Raw genomic sequence first — 21,370 nt, forward strand, 5'->3', positions numbered from 1 at the left:
ACTGACCTCCCTACAACGCCCACCCAATGGGAATGTTAGGTCAAAATCGGTGTTTCTCTCGCCGATCACCAGCGCCAAAGTACCGAATCACTTTGCGTTCTCGTCATCCTGCTAGGTAAGCATCGACCGCATCATTTTTCAAACGTCTTTCGGTCTATCAGATGTAGAAACAAGAATCATGTATCTAGGTTCGCATGGCTGGGCGTCCCATATGACGCATAAACGAACAGGCTCAATCTAGGCTCTCACTCATGCCACACATGAGAAACACACTGCCATTGCGTTTCTCAATGCGCATATGCCATGCCAGAGATACGATGGATAGTATTGAACAGAACATGGCACGCTGGCTGGAGTGTAAGACGACCCTCGGCCGAAAGCCAATATGTGCGGCTAAGCCACTCCGTAACCCGACCCAATCTAGAATATGTTGGCTGCCCCAAGCGCAAGTTGCTATGGCAAGAGAAAGTTATGATCAAGCTTGTTTACACCACAGACAAGGACGGCATATGATAGTATTGCGTGGTCCACCTCGACATTATGGACCGAGGGCGGATGTGCCTTTGCTGGTCACGACGTGTTGGCGTGACAGCTCAACTGGCATATGGACCCTGCCGATCAAGCGGGGCGTGTAAGGGTACCCGCTCAAGCTATCGATCAAGCACCCATCTATATCCTGCTCCATCGAACCTCATAGGCACAAGCTCACAAACAACCTGTTGTTGTGAGAAATCAGGGTCCGTTGGAGGCCCATTTCGCTGGGTTGGGCTGGCCTGGAAAATGTAGATTACCTTGGAGATATCCGATGGCCCACATGTGCTTGCACAGCACTACACTAACAGAATCGCTGACTCGAGTCATCAGTGCCGCCGACATGGCATTCTGCGAGTGGTAGATTCGTGTGGTTGCTTTAATGCAACGATTTGCCTGGATCCTCACCTTCACCACGACAACCGACTCTCATTTGTCTTGCATGCTAAGTAGATACTCGGGATAAACCTATGTGCATCAGATGAACCGTGGAGGCGACACCCAAGCATGAGGGATGACCATTTTCATCACACAGGAGGGGCCGGCACTGGGTGCAGACGAATAACGCAATGTTCCGATGTCACCTCCCAAACAGCATTTCACGGCTCGTTCACGGCGACTCCCATTGAAGTAGACGTATTGTGAAGTAGACGTATTGCATATTTAGAGCCTTGCCCGAGAAAAAGTTCGCCTTCCCTTATCCTGGAACGCCGTTCCACATGTGACAAAACAAACTGGCTGCTCCGTTACCTCCCTCATACATCGCTGTTGTCCGCAAAATATCGTCATCACTCCACCAGCCCCTCCATTGTTGTCATTACCGCCGAAGACTGTCCAGGCGGGCCTGAAGGTCGTCGTCGCCGGGATCCGCACCTCCACCTCCACCACCTCCAACTGCTTGGGCAATTCTGCCTTCGGGGACGGCCGCAGTTTGCATCCCGGACGGTGTTTCGCCCAGCTGCACAGTCTATCGTTAGCTGTTGAACCGCCAATGTCTGGATGGGGGTACTTACCGCTGATGTCAAGTCAACTCCAATCTCTTCCAGGACTTGCTCGACAACTTCCTCGCCTTCCTCCTCGGCACCAACATCCATAGCATCATCCATAACGTCGTCCATCATCTCTTGTCTCTGGTCCATAATGTCGTTCTCGCGCTCAAACTCCATTGCGATGCGCTGAAGAGCGGGGAGGTTCATCGATCGGTTCATGGTGCCAAGAGCTTGGGTTGCGCCCTTCATGGCCGTCATCATTTGTTCGTTGGTGCGGTATGTCTGCAAGATGAAGTGTCAGCTAAAGTTTACGAGCCCCAGTGACCGGTTGTGTAATACCTGAAGCCGGAGAGAGATCTTTTGCAGTTGACTGCGCATGCCGTAGAACTTCTCAATGTACCTGCAATGACAGTTAGCCGGTTTGTGCGCCGTATACCCATCGGCTTTGTGACTCCTTGCCTTCTTGTCCGGACCAAATCCTTGGCCTGGATCTTGCAGGCGCCCATCTGTCCCTTCTGAGCACTTTGCTTGATCTGGGTAATCAACTGCTTCTCCTGCTTCTCCAACTTGGTTCGGACCTGATCCAATTCTCGAATCGCCTTATCAAGCATGCGCTGATTCTTGCGCAGACGCTCCGCAGGCGTCATTCGCTTGCCGAACGCCCATTCCAGAATCTAGGCCACAGGGTTAGTGGTCGGTCGAGTCGCGGCGGGGAAAGGTGCGCGCAGCATACATTCATCGTGGCGGCTGGGAACAATCGTTTCGGAGCGGATGAAGCGTCGTGTATCGGAATGGCAACAGGAAGGCACTCAAGAGATCGATGGTAGCGATTGTGTAGCTATCGTGGAGAGGAGTTGATAGTGGAGGTTGATTGATATTCGGGTTGCCTGGCACTCACGTAACAGGCAAGGGTACGTACAACAGCTTGGCACAGCGTCAGGTAACTTCCAAGGAAACCACAGGTGAGTGGTGAGTGCTGCTCAGATCGGTTGCGCTGACCCGCTGAAAGGTCCGACCAGGTTCCAACTTCCCACCTGGGGGGAAATGATTAGATAAGGAATGGAAGCGTGGCAGCCCGGCCTCGGATGGCGGCGGCATTTTCCGACTCAAAGTTTTGAGCCAATGGGCGAAGCGCCGCGACAAAGGGTGGTGGGAAATTTGCCGCTCCGCCCAAAATCATGCGCTGGGAGTTCCATTCGTGTACGGAGTACATGACGAGCTTCCCTAAAAAACATTCTCGACTTGCTACGCTAAAACCTCGTCGCCTCCCAAACAAATCCCCTTTCTTCCCGTCCTCTAACCCACCTGATTGTTTCTCGACCATGCTGCTTCAACCCTCGACCGACCGAAAATGAGCCAAGATTATTTTTCAAAGAAGGGCAAGGCCCCCATGGACCAGGAGATTGAGAAGGACGACAACGACGCGCCTTACCAACCAGTGCCGTCATCGAGCAGGCCACCGCAATTCATGACCGTTGGATCCGGCTCCACCTCTGCACATGCAGCGCATCTCCAGTCACTACTCGAAAACGATTCTGGCTACGGCGGCAGCATCGCGGACGGCGACGCCATGACTTCCTCCGGCGACCGACATATTCCGACTCCTGTCAATGGCCAGCTCTCCGAAGCTGACCGGCGCAGTCAGGCCGGCGCTATCCACCAGCTGTGGTACAATGCCCACAGGGTGACGCTGGGTCGCTCCATCAACAAGGTCATTGAGCTCCTCAAGGAGTTGCAAGAGATGAACGTGTCCTGGCCAGCCCACTATCCATCTGTCCAGCGAGCCGAGGGAGCCCGCCCTGCCCCTTCACACTCATATTCGACCATCGGCGAAGCCCCCGCGTCGACATCCGCCTCGTCCGTTCCGTCTTCTCCGACCGCTCCCCCATCCTTACGACGATCCTTCACATCGCTAGAAGCACGCGAGAGTGCCGAGTCGAGCCGTGCACAGGAAAGACGGGCGCCAGAAGAGCCACGACTCGTCACACCTCAAATTGCTCAGGATTTCTCGGTCCTCAAACTGGATCTCAAGCTGGGCTCGCTTCACCAGGCCGAGCTTGTCCACTCTTTGGAGAAGGGGTCCATTGCCTCCCTTTTGGATGGCAAGATCAGTTCCAGCGTTCGACACCTGCTCAACCTCCGCGAACGGATCGAAGATACTTCCAGCAAAGTCTTGATCACTGGTGATCTGAATGCCGGCAAATCGACCTTCTGCAATGCTCTACTTCGAAGAAAGGTCCTTCCCGAGGATCAACAACCCTGCACGGCAATCTTTTGCGAGGTTTTGGATGCAAGGGAGAATGGAGGCCTCGAGGAGGTGCATGCCGTTCACAAGGACGCCGACTATGACCGCCATAACGAGACCACATACGACGTTTACAAGCTGGCGCAGCTCGAGGAGCTCGTAGTGGACAACGAGAAATACACCCAATGCAAGGTCTACGTCAAGGATGTACGAACCATTGACGAGTCTCTGCTCAACAATGGTGTGGTTGATATCGCTTTGATCGATGCCCCGGGTCTCAACTCTGATACAACCAAAACGACGGCCGTCTTCGCCCGACAGGAGGAGATCGATGTCGTTGTCTTCGTGGTATCAGCTGCCAACCATTTCACTATGACGGCCAAGGAGTTCATCTGGGCAGCAGCTGCTGAGAAGGCTTACTTGTTCATTGTGGTGAACGGTTATGACAACATCAGAGACAAGAATAGGTGTCAGAAGATGATCCTCGACCAGGTCCACGGGCTGAGCCCGAGAACGCACAAGGAATCAAATGAGCTGGTTCACTTCGTCTCGAGTAATGCCGTTCCTACAGCTCCTGCGCCACCAGGCGGGCCGTCTGGTGGGGGCAGCGGCGGAGGCGGTGGTGACGACCCTGGTGACGATCCTAAGGGCAAAGGCAAGGACGTTGAGAAGATCCGAGACTTTGAGAACCTCGAGCAATCGTTGCGCAGATTCGTTCTCGAGAAGCGCGCCAGATCCAAGCTGGCACCGGCAAAGACTTACCTGCTCAACATTTTGAACGACGTTCACGTTCTTGCCAACGTCAACTCAGAGGTTGCAAACTCCGAACTTGATCGTGTCGTCAAGGAGCTCAAGGAGATTGAGCCCCAGCTCGAATCCAGCAGAAAGGCCACGGCGCAGGTTGGCGATGAGATTGACAAGATCACCGAAGGGACATGCAAGGAGGTCTACGACTACACGCGGACCACTCTCAGCACGGCTATCGATCATGCTGGGGACAACAACCACGGCGTTCCTTACCGAGGCATCTTCAATGCTTTCGAGTACGCAGAGGAATTGAAGGAAGCCATGATGTCCTACATCCATGAGTCAGTTGTTGCCTGCGAGGAACACGCAAAAACCAAGACGGTCGGTGGCGTGAACGCCATTAAGCAGCTCGGCATCATGCATCTTGGCGACGACTACCAGAGCCTGGTGTTCCGGCCCGACGTCATGTTCAAGAGAAAGCGCGACTCCATGGCACGTAATGTCGACGTCCCCACTGAACTCTGGGATTTTGTCGACTGGCACACCATCGTCCAGAAGCAGGAGAAGGTGGCAGGCACGGGAATGGCTCTCACCGTTGCGGGAGCTCTCGTTCCTCGCATGATTGGTTCCAGCGGCTGGCTGGACCATGCGTTGAGCGCAGCGAAGATTATGGGCAACGACAACTTGCGTCGCCTCATTGTCCCCGCCATCGTTGCAGCTTGTAAGTTTTTGGAATCTCGTTCTTTGCTAGTAGCAGATGAAGCTAACGTCAAACCCCCTTTCAGCATTCGCAGCCGCCGCCTACATCCTCAACCAGATCCCCAACTCTCTGCCCCATCGGCTTTCCACCAAGATTGCGGCTCAACTGGAGGCAGTCGACTACGTGCACACCAACTCGACGCGCATCTCGGGCTCAGTCCGCAAGGTTCTCCGCTTCCCTGCCGACAACCTCCGCGTCGGCCTCGAGCAGTCCGTCAAGGACCTCGGCAAGCGCCGCGAGGAGACGCTCAAGGTCCGCCAGGAGAGCGAGGTCGCGCTAAAGTACTTTGGCAACCTCGTCCGCAACAGCGCGCAGCAGAGGACCGTCGTCGAGGGCGTCGACCTGGATGCCCCGCCGCCGGGCGCCGTCGGTGCCGGCCTTCATTGAAAAGAAAGAAAGAAAGAAAGAAAAGGACAAGAGCAAGAAAAGAACAATACCCATCTCAATTCCTTGTTTAATGTGGCACAAACTATACCTTACGATAGCATGGAAAAAACGGCGTTTAATTTTCCGGTGATTCGAACACTGGGCCTTCCCCCTCGATGTATACCTGAGTTTATTCCCTCCCCCTTTTGCCCTCATGGACTTTTTTTCGTTTCCTTTCACAAAAGTGTGCTGTTGAGAGCACATCACGATAGGCATGTACGTAGACGCAAAGACAACCTAATTCTCGATACACTTATTGAAACCGTCACTACGTTTCTCAGAGACCCGTAGTTGAGTTTCGATGGTGGCATGCTCATCAGATGCGAGCATTTACAGTATGGAGGATGGAACTCCAGTCCGAATGGTGTATATCAGCTTCAGCTCGGGCCCCAAATCCGAATATGCATCGACGGGCTGATCGGCGGCGGCGGCGGCGGCGGCAAACCTTTGCGCGGTCCAAGGCCAAATGTCACGGGGGAGAACATGAGGTGTGCTCCGTACGGGATATGTAATCTCCCTACTCCCTCCACTTGCTTACGTAGTGTATGGGCAGTTCAACGCTGCCGAGGCACCGTTTATGCCCGGAGCTGTGAACCGGAGCCAGCTAGCGCCCGGGTGCCGCTGGGCCGTTGGGTTATTGGGCCATATTGGATTCCGTTCTCCTGAGAGAGAGATTCCCTCAATGTTTCCTCACCCCATAATGCGGATAACGTTCTTTCGAAGAAGATCTGAGATTAAATTCTACAGCAGCGGTGGAGCCTGCAGGTATCTGTTACCTAAGGTATCTGTAGCTTCTGGGTGCTGGGATGACGTCTCCGCAGCTATCTGTACCCATGTTGATCCGTTGAAGATTTTAGATGAACGCCTCGATTTACGAGATACTGAGGGGTTCGCCTACGGACACATGAATGAATTCTCGTTCATGTGACGAGGTTCATCCAACTTGCAATGAACCAAGACGGCATGCCGGGAAACTCGAGGACTCGCTCCGCTTTGACCGCGCTGCTTTCAAGTGATGAAATCGGGGGTTTATGCATCACCGGACTTGGATGAGAGGGCGGGGGAATATGCACGCTGCATGTTGCACGCTTGCATTATGTACTTCGTACCTTACCTTCTACTGCACGCTAGGAGCTGCAGGCACTTTATTTGAGGTTTGAGAGGTCTGGCCCTTACACTATGTAGAACAGTAGCAAAGTTTCCCGGTGCTGCCGCTGGAGCTGGGAATTGAGTGTTGAGGTCCGCAATACGGAGTACATTGACCAGATTTGCGATGTGATGGGACGAGAGAGATCGGAGGTTAATATGAGCTGCATCGTCCGAAACAATGACAAATGCTACTGAGGACGGATAACATGCACTTGCAGAGGAGGACCCCTACCGTTGCCCCTCTATTTCGCTGAACAACAGAACTTCTAGAAAGATGCATAGCGAACTTAGTAGAGGTGGGAAACGAGTCCGAGAAGAGACGTTTGGTGAGAGACCCACGCGTTCGAACGGCTGGTACGGGACCAGTCTCTGGGTAGTGGGAGGAAACGGCAGCGAGAAATTGGGGTGAGAGATTATTCTCAAGCTCGGGGGGACGGCTCTCTATGGTGGTGATTCGGCGAACTTTTTTGATTTGACTCTCATTTCCGCACCTGGGCTTCTTTGGCAAGCAGGCCGTTGTGGATTCGACGACGGTCATAGCGTATGGCCGAACCGCCGGTGGAGTTACGGTGTACACTGAGATTCGTTGACTGCTTATCCCATTGCGCCATGCGTGTGCTGAGAAACGTCAAACATTGTGGCTTTCGGAAGAATGATCTTGCTGGCACTGGCGATGGACATTGTTGATGGTCAGTAATCCGCGCACGTTAAAGTGGTTGAACCAGATGTCGTTGGAGCAAGACTCGGAGAGCCTTTCTGCCACCTCCACTTGGCAGCCCATGGAGTCGGGAATCAGCTAGGGTGGCATCATTCAGTGTTCACGTCAAGCCGTGGGAATTTGGCTCAGAGTTTTGCTAAAGTCAGAAAGCCATGGTCGATCATGTGGTGGTGGGATACGGAGATCATTCCGACGGGACGAACTCTGCTCATCCCCCCCATGGTGCTATTCTTGAACCTGAGTCGTGGCGGGTGTAAGTGGTCGTTAGTCATTATTGTTCCTTTGGCCGTTGAGGTTGGAGGAATGTGAACGTTGCGTACGTCGAGTCCCAAAATATGACACTAACCACTTGTTTGACTTGAGTGAATGGATGGTTCAAAACAACAGCATCCCCCGGAACTTATTCGTCGCATGTCGTCCAACTTGCGACGCAGACATGTTGAGGCAGTTTCAATATCTCGTGTATATTGAGTTCTCCGATTCGTCGAGAGTCGATTCCGTAGCCAATGTCCAGTCAGCGTGGCGTGCAAGTGCAGTCTACTCAGGTTCCGGGACTCCGGCGGCAGCATTGGACGTTTCATTGCCCTTGCTCCCCCGGACCTGCCACGTTCTGCCCGCCCGCCTGGCTGGTGTCTTTCTTTCTCTCTCTCTCTCTTTTTGTGTCTTGTCACTTCGTGCCTTGACCGGTGTCTTGACCTGACTCTTTCTGACCTTTCTCGGCACGGTTGTCGCGTCCAAAATAGTGTCGAGAGGAACTTACGTGGGCTGACGGCGAATGACAAGATGGCGTCGCTTTGTTCCCCCTTAGCAAGCTTTCCAGTAGCGGCAAAGGGTGGCGTAACATGATGGTGGAGGATTAGGGGGCACTGGAATGGAGTGTTTTGTTTGGTCGTTCAACGGCGAAGAAAAAAGACAAAACGGTTCTCGTTGAATTCTTAGTCAAATCGTGACCGTAGCTTGGAAGCCCCGTCCTTTCAGTTTCACCGCTCTAGTTCCTAGTAGGCATCAGTTCGTGGCTAATGAGATGCAGAGAAGGGTATCTGTTGGAGAGGCCAACATCAACAGAGTTTCTTTGGGCCAGCGATCAGTCCGAATTAGAAGGCTTGGAAGGGACCGATTTGCTGCAGGACGCAGATGCCCCGTGCTCTGCCTCCGTGCCTCTCCACCGGGATGGATGGTGGTCTGTGTTGTACTACTCAAGCGGCAGTCCCAGCGATTCCAGGGTGCGTTGCAGACGATTGGAAGCAGAGGATTGGCTGAGGGGATTGTCATCATGGTTGTTGGAACTTGGTCGGTGGCCGTCCGCCTCCCTTGGTCTTGTTCTAAAGAATTCCCGTTCTTTCCCCCCTTATTAAGGACGTCTGCTGCGTAGACCAAAAGACGACTCCATTCTCGCCCTAAGCCCGCAGACGAGACCCCAAAAGGGAGAAGATCCAGGGGGGGCCCGAGAGCAGCCGGCGCGAGGTGCTTTAGCTTTAAGCTGTATCTGCAGGACCGGGGCGGGTGAGGATAGGTGGTTTAAAGATGGTGGTTGGTTGGAAGTGGTGGGTTCGAGATGAAGTCCAGCGACGATGAGCAGAGGGGAGAAGTCAAAAGTCATCCCTTTGATGCTTAACTAAGCCAATTGGAGTTGGCGAGGAAGGAGACACTTTCTGTTTGGTCCCTTCCAAAATAATCCATTTATGATTTGGTGCCTTCCGTTGTCAAACCCGGTCTTTCAGGCAGGCATGGACCCGTTGCGGATACCTTCCCTTACTGTGTAGACGGTACGTAGTAGACCCCAATCGGCCCTCCCCTGCCAGTCAGAGACACAAAGTTGGGGTTCCCTTCCATTTCGACGAGACTTCCATGACAAGCAAAAGAAGTTCCCTACTGTCGCCTCTTTCTCTCCTATCCGCCCCCCCTTTTCTTCCCGCTCCGTAATACTTTTTCTGCTGTCAACTTATGCGTGTCTTCCAAGCGCAATATTGCGTATCTTCAGCTTGCGACCTTTGCGACTTGGATACATCTCTACACCTAAACTACTTTTTTCTTCTCTCTTCTTTATCCTTATCTCTCTTCCTGTGCCCACCCTACCTTACCTTACTTTCTTTTGGACCCCTTGTTGTCCTCGACCCTTCAGACCCTTAGCTCTTTAGTCGTACTAGTCCCATCCAATTCTTCATTTACGCCTTTCTTCACGGTACTCTATCCGTACTGCCCTTGCCACGGTCCAGCCGTAATTACACCTTCTCTCCATTCATTTCATCTGGCTGCCTTAGCAGTAGCTGCACGCTCATTTCGAGAGGTACCTTGACCTTTCGTCCCTACCTGTCTGTCTCTCAGTCGTTACTTCCATCGCCTACTTTGGTACTGGGTGCGTAGTCAACCCTGTCTGCTGCACTGCGTTCTCATCCCACGCGTCGACCACCACCTCACCTGCAGCAAACTGGTGCAACAATACGACTTCACCCACCCCCCGAGCCGGCAGACGCGACCTGGGCAGATCAGACTATCATTATCCGTACCTATCCAGAACCTCCCTACGCCCAAGACACCCCTCCGTCTCACTCGGCCTCCACCAAGAAGCTCCCCTCGTCGAGGTCCGTGGCTCAAACACGACCTTTTCCCACTTTCTCTTTCCTGTCGCATTTCCCATAGACGACTCAAATCTCCCTCCTCAACCCTCGTCTACCTACACAACAAAGGGCCGGACACACTTTCTTCTGCCTGTGTCTCTTTTGTGCTGCCCCTCTTTCTTCACGACACTTCTTGGTGCCCATGTGCAGCTCGCCCATGCCCCTTGGCCTGTTCTACATGTCGCCGCCTTTGCCGCTGCTGCTGTCGCCGCTGCACTCTTCAGCCTTACCCCTGAAAATCGCAATCGCCATCGGTCCGGCCTGCGCATACTAAGCGACGAAAAACCCCCCTTCCGAACCACTTTTTGGTTCTCCGTCTGAATCCACCCGATTTCGCTCTGCGGCCCCCCGGATACCAGCCTCGCCAGCAGCTACCTCCGTACAGTTCCGTACAGCTCCGTACAGCTCCCGGCTCCCCGTCGCAGTCGCAGTAGCAGTCGTAGTCGCAGTCGCCGCGCGCTCGCTCTCCACGCCCGCCGACCACCAGCACTGACGTGGACAACGACGACGAAGACCGCAAACCCTCGTAGCTCGCCAAGTCGACAGGGAGGATGTCGCTCAATGGCCTGGACGACCCCAAGGTCAAGGAGGCCCATGAGGCTGCCGTTGCTGAACCAGGAGGATGGTATGAATCCCTCCCTTTTATCCCCACTGCGAAAGACCGAAACATCTTCTTCTCCGTGCCCGTCACCGCTTGCCAGCTCGAAGTAGCTCGCCGGCTGTACACCGCTTCCCTTATATCTCAACATGCAAATTTCCCTTGTCTCTTTGCTGGCCTTTGAGGCGCTGCTAGATTCACGTAGGCTGACCGACGTCATGAACCATTGCGTAATATAGGTTTCTCCTCAAGTATGCCAGTCGCGATGACGTTGAACTATTGGGTCGCGGGAATGGTGGCATTGTAGAGATCCGGAACAACATCGCTCAATTCGAAAATGACAACGAAGACCACTCGCCCTTATTTGGCTTTCTGAGGTACCGACGCCGGAACGTAATCATCAAATATCTTCCCGAAGATTGTTCTCGACTTGTCCAAGGTGGGTTTGTCTCTAGGCTGTGGCGCACTATTGTGGTCTTTTCCCCATTCCAGAGGGAGATGAAGCTGACTGGGCCTTCTGGCTGTCAATCGTAGCGCGAGTCACTGTCCACTTCAATGCCGTATGCGAGCGGTTTGCGCCGTACAATACCGATTTCTCGATAGCTTCCGCGAAGGAGCTCAAGGACACCAAGCTGTCTGCCGCCTGCTCCTTGCACGCTGCATCTGGATCAACCTCGTCCTCGACCAGCTCTTTGAGACGGAGACGGTTGATGGAGATTGCGGAAGAGGAAGAAGAAGAACAGAGAGCAAGCAAGCGGAAGTCCACCGGTGATAATCTGGTTGAAGACGCGACAGAGGATTTGACAGAAACCCCGAAATCGCCAATTGACGGTCCGCCCGTGACGTTGAATGCCGACCTTGCCAATTCGCCAGAAGAGAGCAAGTTTTCTACATCATTGGAGCCGCCCGAATTTGTTGGCGCCAGACCACCTTCACCTTCGAAATCAGTAGACGAAGGACGTCGCATGTCATCGCAGTCCCTGCGACCCGAGCTTTATTCTTCGTCATCTTATACCTACGGCAAACCCAGAGTCAAACTTGCCCCACGACCATCTCTCGACGTTGCCGGCCGTGCTCGCACCGGAACTGCTGCTGTGGGGGCTGCTTTCCGACCAATTTCGCAGATGCCCTCTGGCTTCAAGCTATTTTCCAAGGGTTCCAAAAAGGGAAAGTCCAAGGAAAATACTCTGGATCCTGCCGAACCAGCCCACCCCGACGAAACAACCGAAATCTCCTTGGCCGCCACTTCAATACCCCTACCCGACGGGGATCCCATTTCCCAGGTTGATGAACCCGTTAGGCCACACACGAGCTCAGGACGACCCACAACGAGCTCGGGCGCTTCAATTAAATCCGCGATGCCGTCCTTCACCACCCTTTCCGCCAAACAGGTCATGACGCCTGAAAAGGCGCGTCTAATGAAGGCCATGCAACTGAGGGAGAAGAAGAAGAAAATGAACCAACAATCCGCCTCCGCCCCTGTTATCGATGCCCCTGCTGAGGAGGTCGCCTCGGAAAAGGCTCAGCCTGTCGAACACATTGAGGAGATAACCGAGGAGACCCTAGCTGCCGAAGCAGATGACGACGACGAACGTAAGAGACGACTTTCGGTCTCCAAGGCAGATTCAGGCATTGTCGTTGACACATCGTCAGTGTCTGTCCACACCGACGTGGCCTCTGAGTTCACTCAGAGTGACTCTCATCCTGCATCGCCCATCATAGCATCTTCCGAACCCGACCAGTCGACGAAGGCGTCATCACTTTCCGAATCCACCGAAGAGACAGTAAAGGAGCTCGAGGAAGAGAATCTTGATGCTGATATGGATATGGTTGAGGCACACGAGCAAGTCGAGCGGGAGGCGGAGGTTGAGCAAGCTCATGTTATTGAAGAGGCTACGGCCCCTGAATCGAACGAGCCCAAGGCCGATACCAGTGAGAAACAGGACGATACCGAGCCGGTGGCTGAATCCACCCCCACGATTCAAGACGTAGTCACCGACCCCCCCGAAACCAACCCAGTCGATGTTTCCGCACCCAAGGAAGCTCTACCTGCCGACGAGAACTCGATCGAGGACAAGGAGGAAACCCTCGCTGTCATACCACAAGGACTTGATGTCGAGCAAGCGGAAACCACTGGACTCGCCCAGCCCATAGAACCACAAATTGAGACTGAGAAGGTAGCAGTCGAGGCTCAACAACCCAAATCGCCCACCTTTAGCTTACCAATCTCCAAGTTTTCCACGAGCCCAACTCAGCCAAAGGCTCCCGTCGAATCGACGAAGCCGACCCCGCTGGATGTCAGCGACACCGTTTCTTTGCCGGCGGAAGTATCACCCAAATCGCCGCTATCTCCTCGCTCGCCTGGACTCAGAGTTCCTCGGTCCAAGTTCTCGACCCAGGATCTCAGGTCGGCTGCAACTGTCGAAGTTCCCACCATCGTGTCGCCTGAAGAACAGGCACTCACAGAGCCACTGCCCACTGCTGAAGAGGAAAACGACAGTGTTGCTGAGGAGACTCCGGTAGCCTCGGAGGCGTCCAAGCGAAGATCGCTCGTTGAACCGATCCGGACCGATCTGGAAGTACTCGAGAAGCGCGCAAACGACAACATCTCTGACGATGAGGACTTGTTAGATGAGCTGCATTCTGCTACAGTTGAGCAAGCACAGCATATAACTGTATCCAAATCGCCCATTACCCCAGTGTTTCCCAGCCCGACGATTCAGAACGCTAGCAGGCCGACGTCGCGCGGAGTCGTTCGCACCATTTCGAACCCAGTGCGGGGGCTCACGGCTGCAGATGTGGCTCAAGCCCAAAGCCAGAGATCAATCTCATCTGGCGCAGCCTTTCTGCACAAGATTACGCAGCAACAGGGCAACAATCACTTGAAGCCAAACCAGCCTAACAAGATTGGATCTAGCATCTCCCAACGTATCAAGGCTCTGGAAAAGCTGTCTGCCCATGCACCCGGTGTTGTCGAAGCGGACACAAGTAGTCTGAAGGCTCCGAGGCCATCCTCAGCATTCTTCGCCGTTAAGAGGGGAAGCGTCCGGGATCCGCCATCTCGTTCCCCTTCGGTTGTCGACAGGACGAGGCCTTCGACACGTGGCGCCAGTCCTGTCCCCCCTATTATGGCCGAGTCTGTAGAGTCATCTCCGGAGACTGCAGGCCGGGGTAGATCGGGGTCCATGGCAAACAGGCTCTCAATGTTTGAGATGCCTGGCAGCAATCCGCCCAGGGGCCGCCCAGAATCCATCTCCGTTACGGCGCGAATCATTCGCGACCCCAGCCAGGCTGGTAAGGCGCCGGAGCCGCCCAAAAACCCCTCCGAGTTCGAACGACTCGATCTTAAGGTGTCGCCTTTAGTTGTCGATCATCAGAAGGCTGAGCTCCCGCTCCCGCCAGCCAATCTGGCCACAGTGGAGCCCTCCAAGGAGACTATCCAAGAGCGAAGACTGTCAAAGGAGAAGCGCCGCTCTCAGTCCATTGACCCAAAGGAGGATGTCGAAGAAGCTCCGAGGCGCTCGTCTCTCAGCATCATGAAGGACTTCATCAAGGACCGCCGCAAGTCACTCACTTCTCCCTCCACAGAGGCGTTGACCGCTCCTCTCCCCATGTCTCCTGGCTCAAAGTCTCCCTCAAGACCCCCTTCTACTCACGCGAATTCTGGTGGTCACAGCCGCCGTCTATCGATCAGCAGTCGTCGATCTTCCATTAGCAAGGAGAACGATTTGAGCGGTGCCATGTCTCCGTCCATGTTTACTGAGGGCAGCGGCTCTGGCGACGATAGCAAATCCACTGCTAGCGACAAGAAGAAGGGTCGCGCGGGTCGGTTCATGCGTCGCCTCTCGTCATCCCTGAGCAGTGCTGGGCGTGGTAAGACCATGACCCCGACTGCCATCTCTCCTACAGTTCAGGAGGAGGACGCATCAGAGGTGGCCCGCCTCCAGCAGCCTACCATCGAAGCTTTCATGGGAGATGTCAATGTCCAATTTCCAGACAACTTGCTATGGAAGCGTCGCAGCATGTGCCTGGACTCCCAAGGGTTCTTGATCTTGAGCGCCGTCGCCGCTGGCAACGCCGCCAAGAACAAGCAGCCTACAGGTGCCGGTGTCAAGAGATACCATCTCTCGGACTTCCGGGTGCCCTACATCCCCGACATGGAAATTCAGGAGCTGCCTAACAGCATTTGCCTTGACTTGGTCGAAGGCTCCGGCTTGCAGGTTGCGTGCGAAGATCGCGCCGGCCAGATGAATGTGCTGCACAGTAAGTCAAGGCATGGTCGCCAGATTTTCCACATTCATGCTAATAGATATTTAGTTCTTCGAGACGCGCATCAAAGCCACAGTTCCTTCGGGCAGTAAACACAATGGCGATACCTACCTACATTACTTTATCAAACCTTGGGACATACTTTTGCCCACCCTTTTCTATTATACCCCAAACTCTTTTTGACTCTTCTCAAGTACCCATTACCAACACGCCAACCGCCTTTCCTTTTTGTCAACATACCTTCTTACCATCGACCTCAACTCGCTCGCATGGTTCATTGCCTGCCTTCACAGCTCCAACACAACAACATACACCCAATACCAAGCGAGAGCAATAAGCGTCCGAAACGGAAGTAACTCATTCGCTACCCACTTCACACGTACTCTCACGCCTTCTATTATCAACAGGCAATAATTCCATGGCCAAACGCCATTTACACACACACACACACACACACACACTTGTGATTTCCTAATTTTTGCACTTCGCTTCAGTCAGGAAATGATACCACCCCTCAACCGGGGATTGTTCAATTTGGAGACGCGTCATTTTTGGAGGAAGGGCCGGCGTGTGCTTGAAAGAGAACCCACTCAACGACCGGCCCCGGAGAGACGGAAGAGAAAAAGTCGAAGAAGAGGATCGCTTTTCTTTTGCAGGATCCAATCTTTGAGTCGGCTGGCGCGTTTGACGCCTCCTGTGTGTAGGAAAACTTCTGGACTGTACATACTACCCACCATCTCGGCGAAGAACAGCTGGAAGGTTTTATCTTGAGATAGACTTGGCCGGTTCTCTGCGGAGGCGTCAAAATGAGATGCAGATATCTGACTTCACCCTGGTGCTCCTTCTTCGTTATAGTTTGACAGTGAGAGGTGTGGTGTTTCGGTCTTGTTTTGACAACACTCAGTTTCAAGGTAGGCCAAATGAACGAGTGCCTTGGGCTTGCATCGGCTGGCTAACCTTGTGGCACAGAAAGGGGACACGACAGAGTGAAAACTAGTCAAAGTCACAAGCAGGGTACAAATTGATCAATGCAAGAACGGGTCTTTTGGAGGTCGTAACTATCGCTCGGAATGCCAATGGTCCACTCATCTCGCTCGCAAGTCTCAGTAATGGGCATGCTTCCAGATCTCCAACGATCCCCAGTCATATCAGGAACCTGTCTGCCCCTATTCTCTCCTTCCACACTCTCTCGGATAGGATGTGGCAGCAGCCTGGCTCGTCGCCAATCGTATCGTTTCCAGCCTATGCGCGTATGCACTTAACCAAGCGCACCCAGCATCGCTCTGTCCTCCTAGTCAGATACCCTCCAGTTTCCGTGTCGCGGAATACAACTTTGTATGCCTCTTGTTCGTGGTCGTTTCAGGAGGAGCAGTAGCTACCTATGCTCGATATTAGTCAAGCTTTTTTTGGTCTCATCGTGAGATTGGCGAGAAGGAAGGAAGAGGAAGGAACGGCTGTCTTACCAAATTTGATTTTTTTTTCCCGCAAGTGCTGGACGTTTGGAACAGGATTCGAAACGGTAACTCGTGAAGTTCGACCAGGAGGGATTTGAGCATTGCTTAGTTGTTATTATTGGCCGTACGGTTCGCACGAGCCTGCTGACGCGCCATTTGGCGACGCATGTTGCGGTTCTGAGGGGGGAGGCCAGTCGTCATGGCAGGCTCCTGCTGGTATCCGACACGAACGACATGGCCGTCGCGGCCGCGAAGCTCGCCGACGACGCGATCAATGGCCTCCTGCGCCTCGCGGCGCTGGGCCTCAGCGCGCTCCTCGCGACCCATGAAGAACATTCTGACGCGGCGGCGGATGAAGGGGATCCAGCCACCGCGGGGGCCGTACTCGCCGCGGAGGAGGCGACCGGTCCAGACACTGATGTCGAGGAAGTCGTCGGTGAGGTGGTCGGTGTACCAAAGGCAAGGGATCCAGCAGCAGCACATGGCGGACATGAGGATTCCCAGGGGGATGGAGAGAGCGAGGGCCTTGGCGATGTTCAACAGCCAGTTGCCCGATGTGGAGAGGACCCAAGCGCGGAGAGCTTCGACTTCCTCGGTGGTGGTAGGCATTGCTGCGGTTGCGATGGATGTTGTTGACGATGAGAAGAGGCTTGTTGGAGTTGAGATTGTAGTCGTTGTGGGAGTGTTGAAGGAGGGAAGGTAAGGGCCTTCGCCCTGCCAGAGGTTAGGCATCGTTGGAGCAGAGGGTAGGAGGCGGACGGGCAGCCGGTAATTCGAGCAGTGGAAGGCGGGAGGAACCTGAGGTTGAACTTTGAATTCGTGAGAATCGTGAGAATCGTGAGAATCGTGAGAATCGTGAGAATCGTGAGAATCGTGAGAATCGTGAGAATCGTGAGAATCGTGAGCATAGAGACGGTGCTGCCCGATGATATCGAAGTTATCAATGGGAAGCGCAGACGTGGGTACCGTACATTGAATGCGTTGGAACCAAGGGTATTGTCTAGAGATATATGTTAGAGGATCGGTGTGATTAACTAGGAGGACTAGCACAAGAACTCACAGCTTTTGATGAGAAGAACTCTGATTCTTTGAGCAAACACAGGAGGAGAGGGATTCGATTATTGGTGTTTAAGCAGAGTGTTCGAGAGTATTCGAATGGATTATATGGGTTTGTTGAAGCTAGAAGCCTTGCATGCAATCAATGGACGGATGTGAGCGTGTGGGTGGGTTTTGGTGACCATGAAAAGAACAACATCTGGGTGGAAGGGTATAAAGGCTCGAGGTTTTTTGGGTATTCAACTGTGAGGAAAGGATATGTATGTGATGGAAGAAAGCAGCCTTCAGATGACGAAGGAGCCAACAATGGAAGAACCGGAAAAGGGAGGCAGGTACGCTATAAGGTAAAGAGGCAAGAACGACCTTCCTACCTTTACCCTCATGTTGTATTGCGTATCTACGAAGAATAGAGCACCCAGCTGATGTACGATATATCTGTGTTGAAATATACACCATACCCCATGAGAAGAGAAGCACCTACATGGCCAGAAGACTTGGTACCCAAAGATCACAAATAACGCTTATTCTCCCCCAGAAACCCGGATATAGCCTCCCAAGCAACTCCCCTCCGCATCCCCGTCTCATCATCCCATGATGAATGAAGCCCAACGAGCGTCCCCGTCTTCCTGTCGACCAGCGGCGCGCCGCTGTGACCCCAGTACGTCCAGCAAGAATGCATTAGCGCCCCGATCTCCGAATTATCCTGCGGGTCCTGGCCCTCGGCGCAGCCCCTGAACGTGCCGGTGCTGAGGTGGAGGACGTTGTAGTCCGTCTTTGTTCCCGGGACAGCCGCCTCGAAGTCCTCGCTGCCCGGGTGGCCGACGCAGATGAGTCGGGCCTTCAAGGCGGGCGGTGAGGGGGAGAGTGTTACAAAGGAGAAACTCCCTGAGTGCGGTGATGATGATGATGATGTCGGTCCCGAAGGTGGCGGAGGTTGTTGGGCTGAGGTGATTTTCAACAGGGCCAGGTCTCTCTTGTCATCCCATGCTAGTGCTTTGGCTTCGACTACTTGGCCTGAAGCAAAGAGAAGCCAGTGGCTTTTGGAATCGTCAAAATCGTCAACGGTCTCGGCGATGCAGTGGGAGCAAGTGAGGAGAATGCCGTTGGGTGAGATACAGACTGCTGTGCCTGCTTCTTCCTGGGCAAAGACCAGAGTTGCCATGACTGATGAGGCTAGTCCTTTTCTTTCCATGTCTTCTGGGATATCAAGTGGTGTGTCTTTTAGTAGTTGACGCTTCTTTAAGAGCAGCTGAATGCTTTTCTTCCCTAAGTCTTTGAGTTTGAGGCCGGCGTGGAGGACTTCTGGAAGAATATGCAGGCCTTCCACCGACAAGCCTGTCGTACTGTATTCAGGTTCCATGATGATAGAGTTAAGATTGTTGTTTGTAGTTTGGGATAGTCCCGAAGAGGCGGCCGCTGCTTCGTCCAATCTCGCTGTTTGTCTCGTCCTCCTGGTTGAGACTGCGGGTCTCCGTGTTTCCTCCATTATCACAATGCCGGGGAGGGGGTTCAGTAATGATATCAATCAACTGTAAAGAATCACCGGAGGATAACACCGAGTCGATGCTGAAGTATTAATTCGATAAGGCATTGGGCCGCAGGATTTGGACATTTCGAGGGCGGTGAGGCTGCTGCCTAATTTTACCGTGATTGGCTAGCCTCAACGGCACTTAGATCCGAAAGTGAAGTCAAAGTAGATATCAAACATTATTGGTTTGTTTTGCGGATCGAGAGCGTGGTTGGTATCTAATTAGCCATCAACCTGCTTCTCTGTCCATTCGCTAATAAGATTCTTGTAGTCCTCTGGGCCGTATGGTTCAGATGCCTCAGCAATCACGCCATTCTTCCTGTACACCTTTAACCCCAGATCGCCCACCAGCTGGTCGATATACGGCACAGCATCAAAAACAAAGTCTGGGAACTTGTCCCCGTGCCCGGCAGGGTACCTCCATTTGCAGAACCGACTGTGAAGCGCAGTCTCGTACCGCAGCTTTTCCATCGTCTCAGCACTTATTATGGCCTCAGTCACTGAGGGCATCTGGTCATGGAAGTAGGCGTCGATCCATAGTGATTGCACGTGAGAGATCATCGCCACGGTGAAATTCATCAACACGCCCGCGAACGCAATGTCGCGGTGCGCCAGCAGCTTGGCCGACGGCGGTACCATGAAGCGATGGAGCACGTACGGCGTGAGGGGTGTATACGGGTTGACGGCCTCTTTGGTCGAGATGCCTTCATTCTCGACGAGTGCCTTAAGCTTCTTGTTCTGAACAGGCTGATCCTTGAGACGCGGCCATTTCTCGAAAATTTCCTTGTCGATAGTCTCAATCATCTCGGCGGGCGGGAAACTTTCTGCAGAAGGCTTGTGCGGGAGACCGAGCTCCTTGTCGATGCCTTCGGGCAGGAATTTTATAGGCTGGAATTGCTTCCACCCGGTTGCGCAACAAAGAACGTCTGATGCCAGGGAAGAGCCGTCGGAAAGGTGGACGGTGCCTGGCGATAGCTTCATCAGGTCGGCAATATGCACCTTTACTGTCCCGTTGCGGATGAGATCGAAGAAATCCGTCTCGTAGTTCAGAATAGAGAAGCTGGAAGCCGTAAACATGGCCTCGCTCCACGGTTTCAGCTTCTTCAGCTCCGGGTCCGAATCAAACCTGTTCAGGGTAATGACATCGTTGCCGAGGACGCTCCAGAAGTTATTGGTGATTCCGCGGCCGATCGCCGTGCCGTGATAAAAGTTCCTCGTCTTGACGTATCCATCGGCGTCGCCCCAAGAACAGGGACTGAACCATGTAAGGGCGCGTGTATGAACGAGCTTTTCTAGCCACTTCTTCAAGGGTGTGACATATGGGGGAGCCATCCATACTGGACCATGTCCGGATTCTACATTCTATTAGCATTGGTTGTAATGATTTTGCGGTGGTCATCTCGAGATACCTCTAATCACCCAATTCACCTTGATGCCCTTGATCGCGTAGGCGTATACGAGATCCCACGCTGATTTGGTACCACCAAATACCGTCACGGATTTTGCTGATTCCAGAGTGTCTGCATGCTGAAGAAAGTCTTTGCTGTGGAAAATAGGGGCACCAAACGTCTCTTGGCCTTTGAAATCGGGGAGGAAGGCTTCTGAAGTGAGACCAGTTGCAACAACTAGCTTCTTTGCGAGGACCTGAACCTCGCCACCGTCATCGCCGTTCACAAGAGTCAGGACCCAGCCGCCGCTCTCTTGATGCTCCGCCGAGAGAAGCTGATGCTTGAAGCGGATCTTGTCAAATATGCCAAAGGTCTCGGCGTACTTTAACAGATAGTCATGCAGCACTTGGCCGGGAATGTGATCTCCGGGCAAGATCCCGAAGGTCTCCGGATCCATGGGGAAGTCGGGGTACTCGTAGGTTCCGAGCATGTTGTTGCTCTTCAGCCCCGGGTAGAGACGGTGCTCGGCCCATACTCCGCCGGCGGTCGAGGCTTGCTCGAAGAGTGCCAGCGAGTGTTGGGGATGGAGCTGGTGGTGAGTCTTGGCCGCTGCTAGACCGAACCATCCTGTAGACTCGGCTTCAGATTGTGACCTTCGTTGGTGGTTTAGAGGGATGTTACTCACCGGCTCCAATAACGACGAAGTCGAGAGTCTCCATTGTGTAGAGCGGGATCGGTTCCGAGCCCCCGAGGTCGATGCTTCTGAGACAGTTGGACAAATATTTTTTCGAGGCGTTTATTTCAAAGCGAAGATCTCACCAGTGCGGGAAAAGGGTTGGGCATGCCTTCCTCGCATTCTGAATTGCGAATAAGCACTAGAATTCTGTCAGAACC

General features: G+C 53.5%; 6 protein-coding genes across 6 annotated transcripts; 2 read left to right on the forward strand and 4 right to left on the reverse strand.

Annotated features, from left to right (window-relative positions):
* Positions 1-1,348: 1,348 nt before the first annotated feature.
* On the reverse strand, positions 1,349-2,259 carry CPAR01_13670 (uncharacterized protein; the record flags this gene model as incomplete). Its single annotated transcript, XM_060497922.1, has 5 exons — positions 1,349-1,489; positions 1,545-1,802; positions 1,860-1,907; positions 1,994-2,194; positions 2,254-2,259. 5 exons carry the CDS (start codon positions 2,257-2,259, stop codon positions 1,349-1,351), a joined length of 654 nt encoding a protein of 217 aa, XP_060343390.1.
* A 612-nt stretch (positions 2,260-2,871) lies between these two features.
* On the forward strand, positions 2,872-5,659 carry CPAR01_13671 (transmembrane GTPase fzo1; the record flags this gene model as incomplete). Its single annotated transcript, XM_060497923.1, has 2 exons — positions 2,872-5,233; positions 5,298-5,659. The coding sequence occupies 2 exons, from the start codon at positions 2,872-2,874 to the stop codon at positions 5,657-5,659; spliced, it is 2,724 nt and encodes a 907-aa protein (XP_060343391.1).
* A 4,422-nt stretch (positions 5,660-10,081) lies between these two features.
* Positions 10,082-15,142, forward strand: CPAR01_13672 (uncharacterized protein; the record flags this gene model as incomplete). The annotated part of the gene is made up of 5 exons (XM_060497924.1): positions 10,082-10,498; positions 10,714-10,808; positions 11,021-11,220; positions 11,274-15,044; positions 15,099-15,142. Coding segments are annotated over 5 exons (4,527 nt in total), but the record flags the coding sequence as incomplete, so codon positions are not given.
* A 1,467-nt stretch (positions 15,143-16,609) lies between these two features.
* Positions 16,610-17,236, reverse strand: CPAR01_13673 (uncharacterized protein; the record flags this gene model as incomplete). The annotated part of the gene is made up of 1 exon (XM_060497925.1): positions 16,610-17,236. One exon carries the CDS (start codon positions 17,234-17,236, stop codon positions 16,610-16,612), a length of 627 nt encoding a protein of 208 aa, XP_060343393.1.
* An 832-nt stretch (positions 17,237-18,068) lies between these two features.
* Positions 18,069-18,722, reverse strand: CPAR01_13674 (AT hook domain-containing protein family protein; the record flags this gene model as incomplete). The annotated part of the gene is made up of 1 exon (XM_060497926.1): positions 18,069-18,722. The coding sequence occupies one exon, from the start codon at positions 18,720-18,722 to the stop codon at positions 18,069-18,071; it is 654 nt and encodes a 217-aa protein (XP_060343394.1).
* A 588-nt stretch (positions 18,723-19,310) lies between these two features.
* On the reverse strand, positions 19,311-21,195 carry CPAR01_13675 (uncharacterized protein; the record flags this gene model as incomplete). Its single annotated transcript, XM_060497927.1, has 3 exons — positions 19,311-20,443; positions 20,498-21,103; positions 21,162-21,195. 3 exons carry the CDS (start codon positions 21,193-21,195, stop codon positions 19,311-19,313), a joined length of 1,773 nt encoding a protein of 590 aa, XP_060343395.1.
* Positions 21,196-21,370: the final 175 nt, after the last annotated feature.

This window comes from Colletotrichum paranaense, assembly GCF_030867605.1.
Source record: "Colletotrichum paranaense strain IMI 384185 chromosome Unknown Scaffold_13.1, whole genome shotgun sequence".
Classification (NCBI taxonomy): domain Eukaryota; kingdom Fungi; phylum Ascomycota; class Sordariomycetes; order Glomerellales; family Glomerellaceae; genus Colletotrichum; species Colletotrichum paranaense.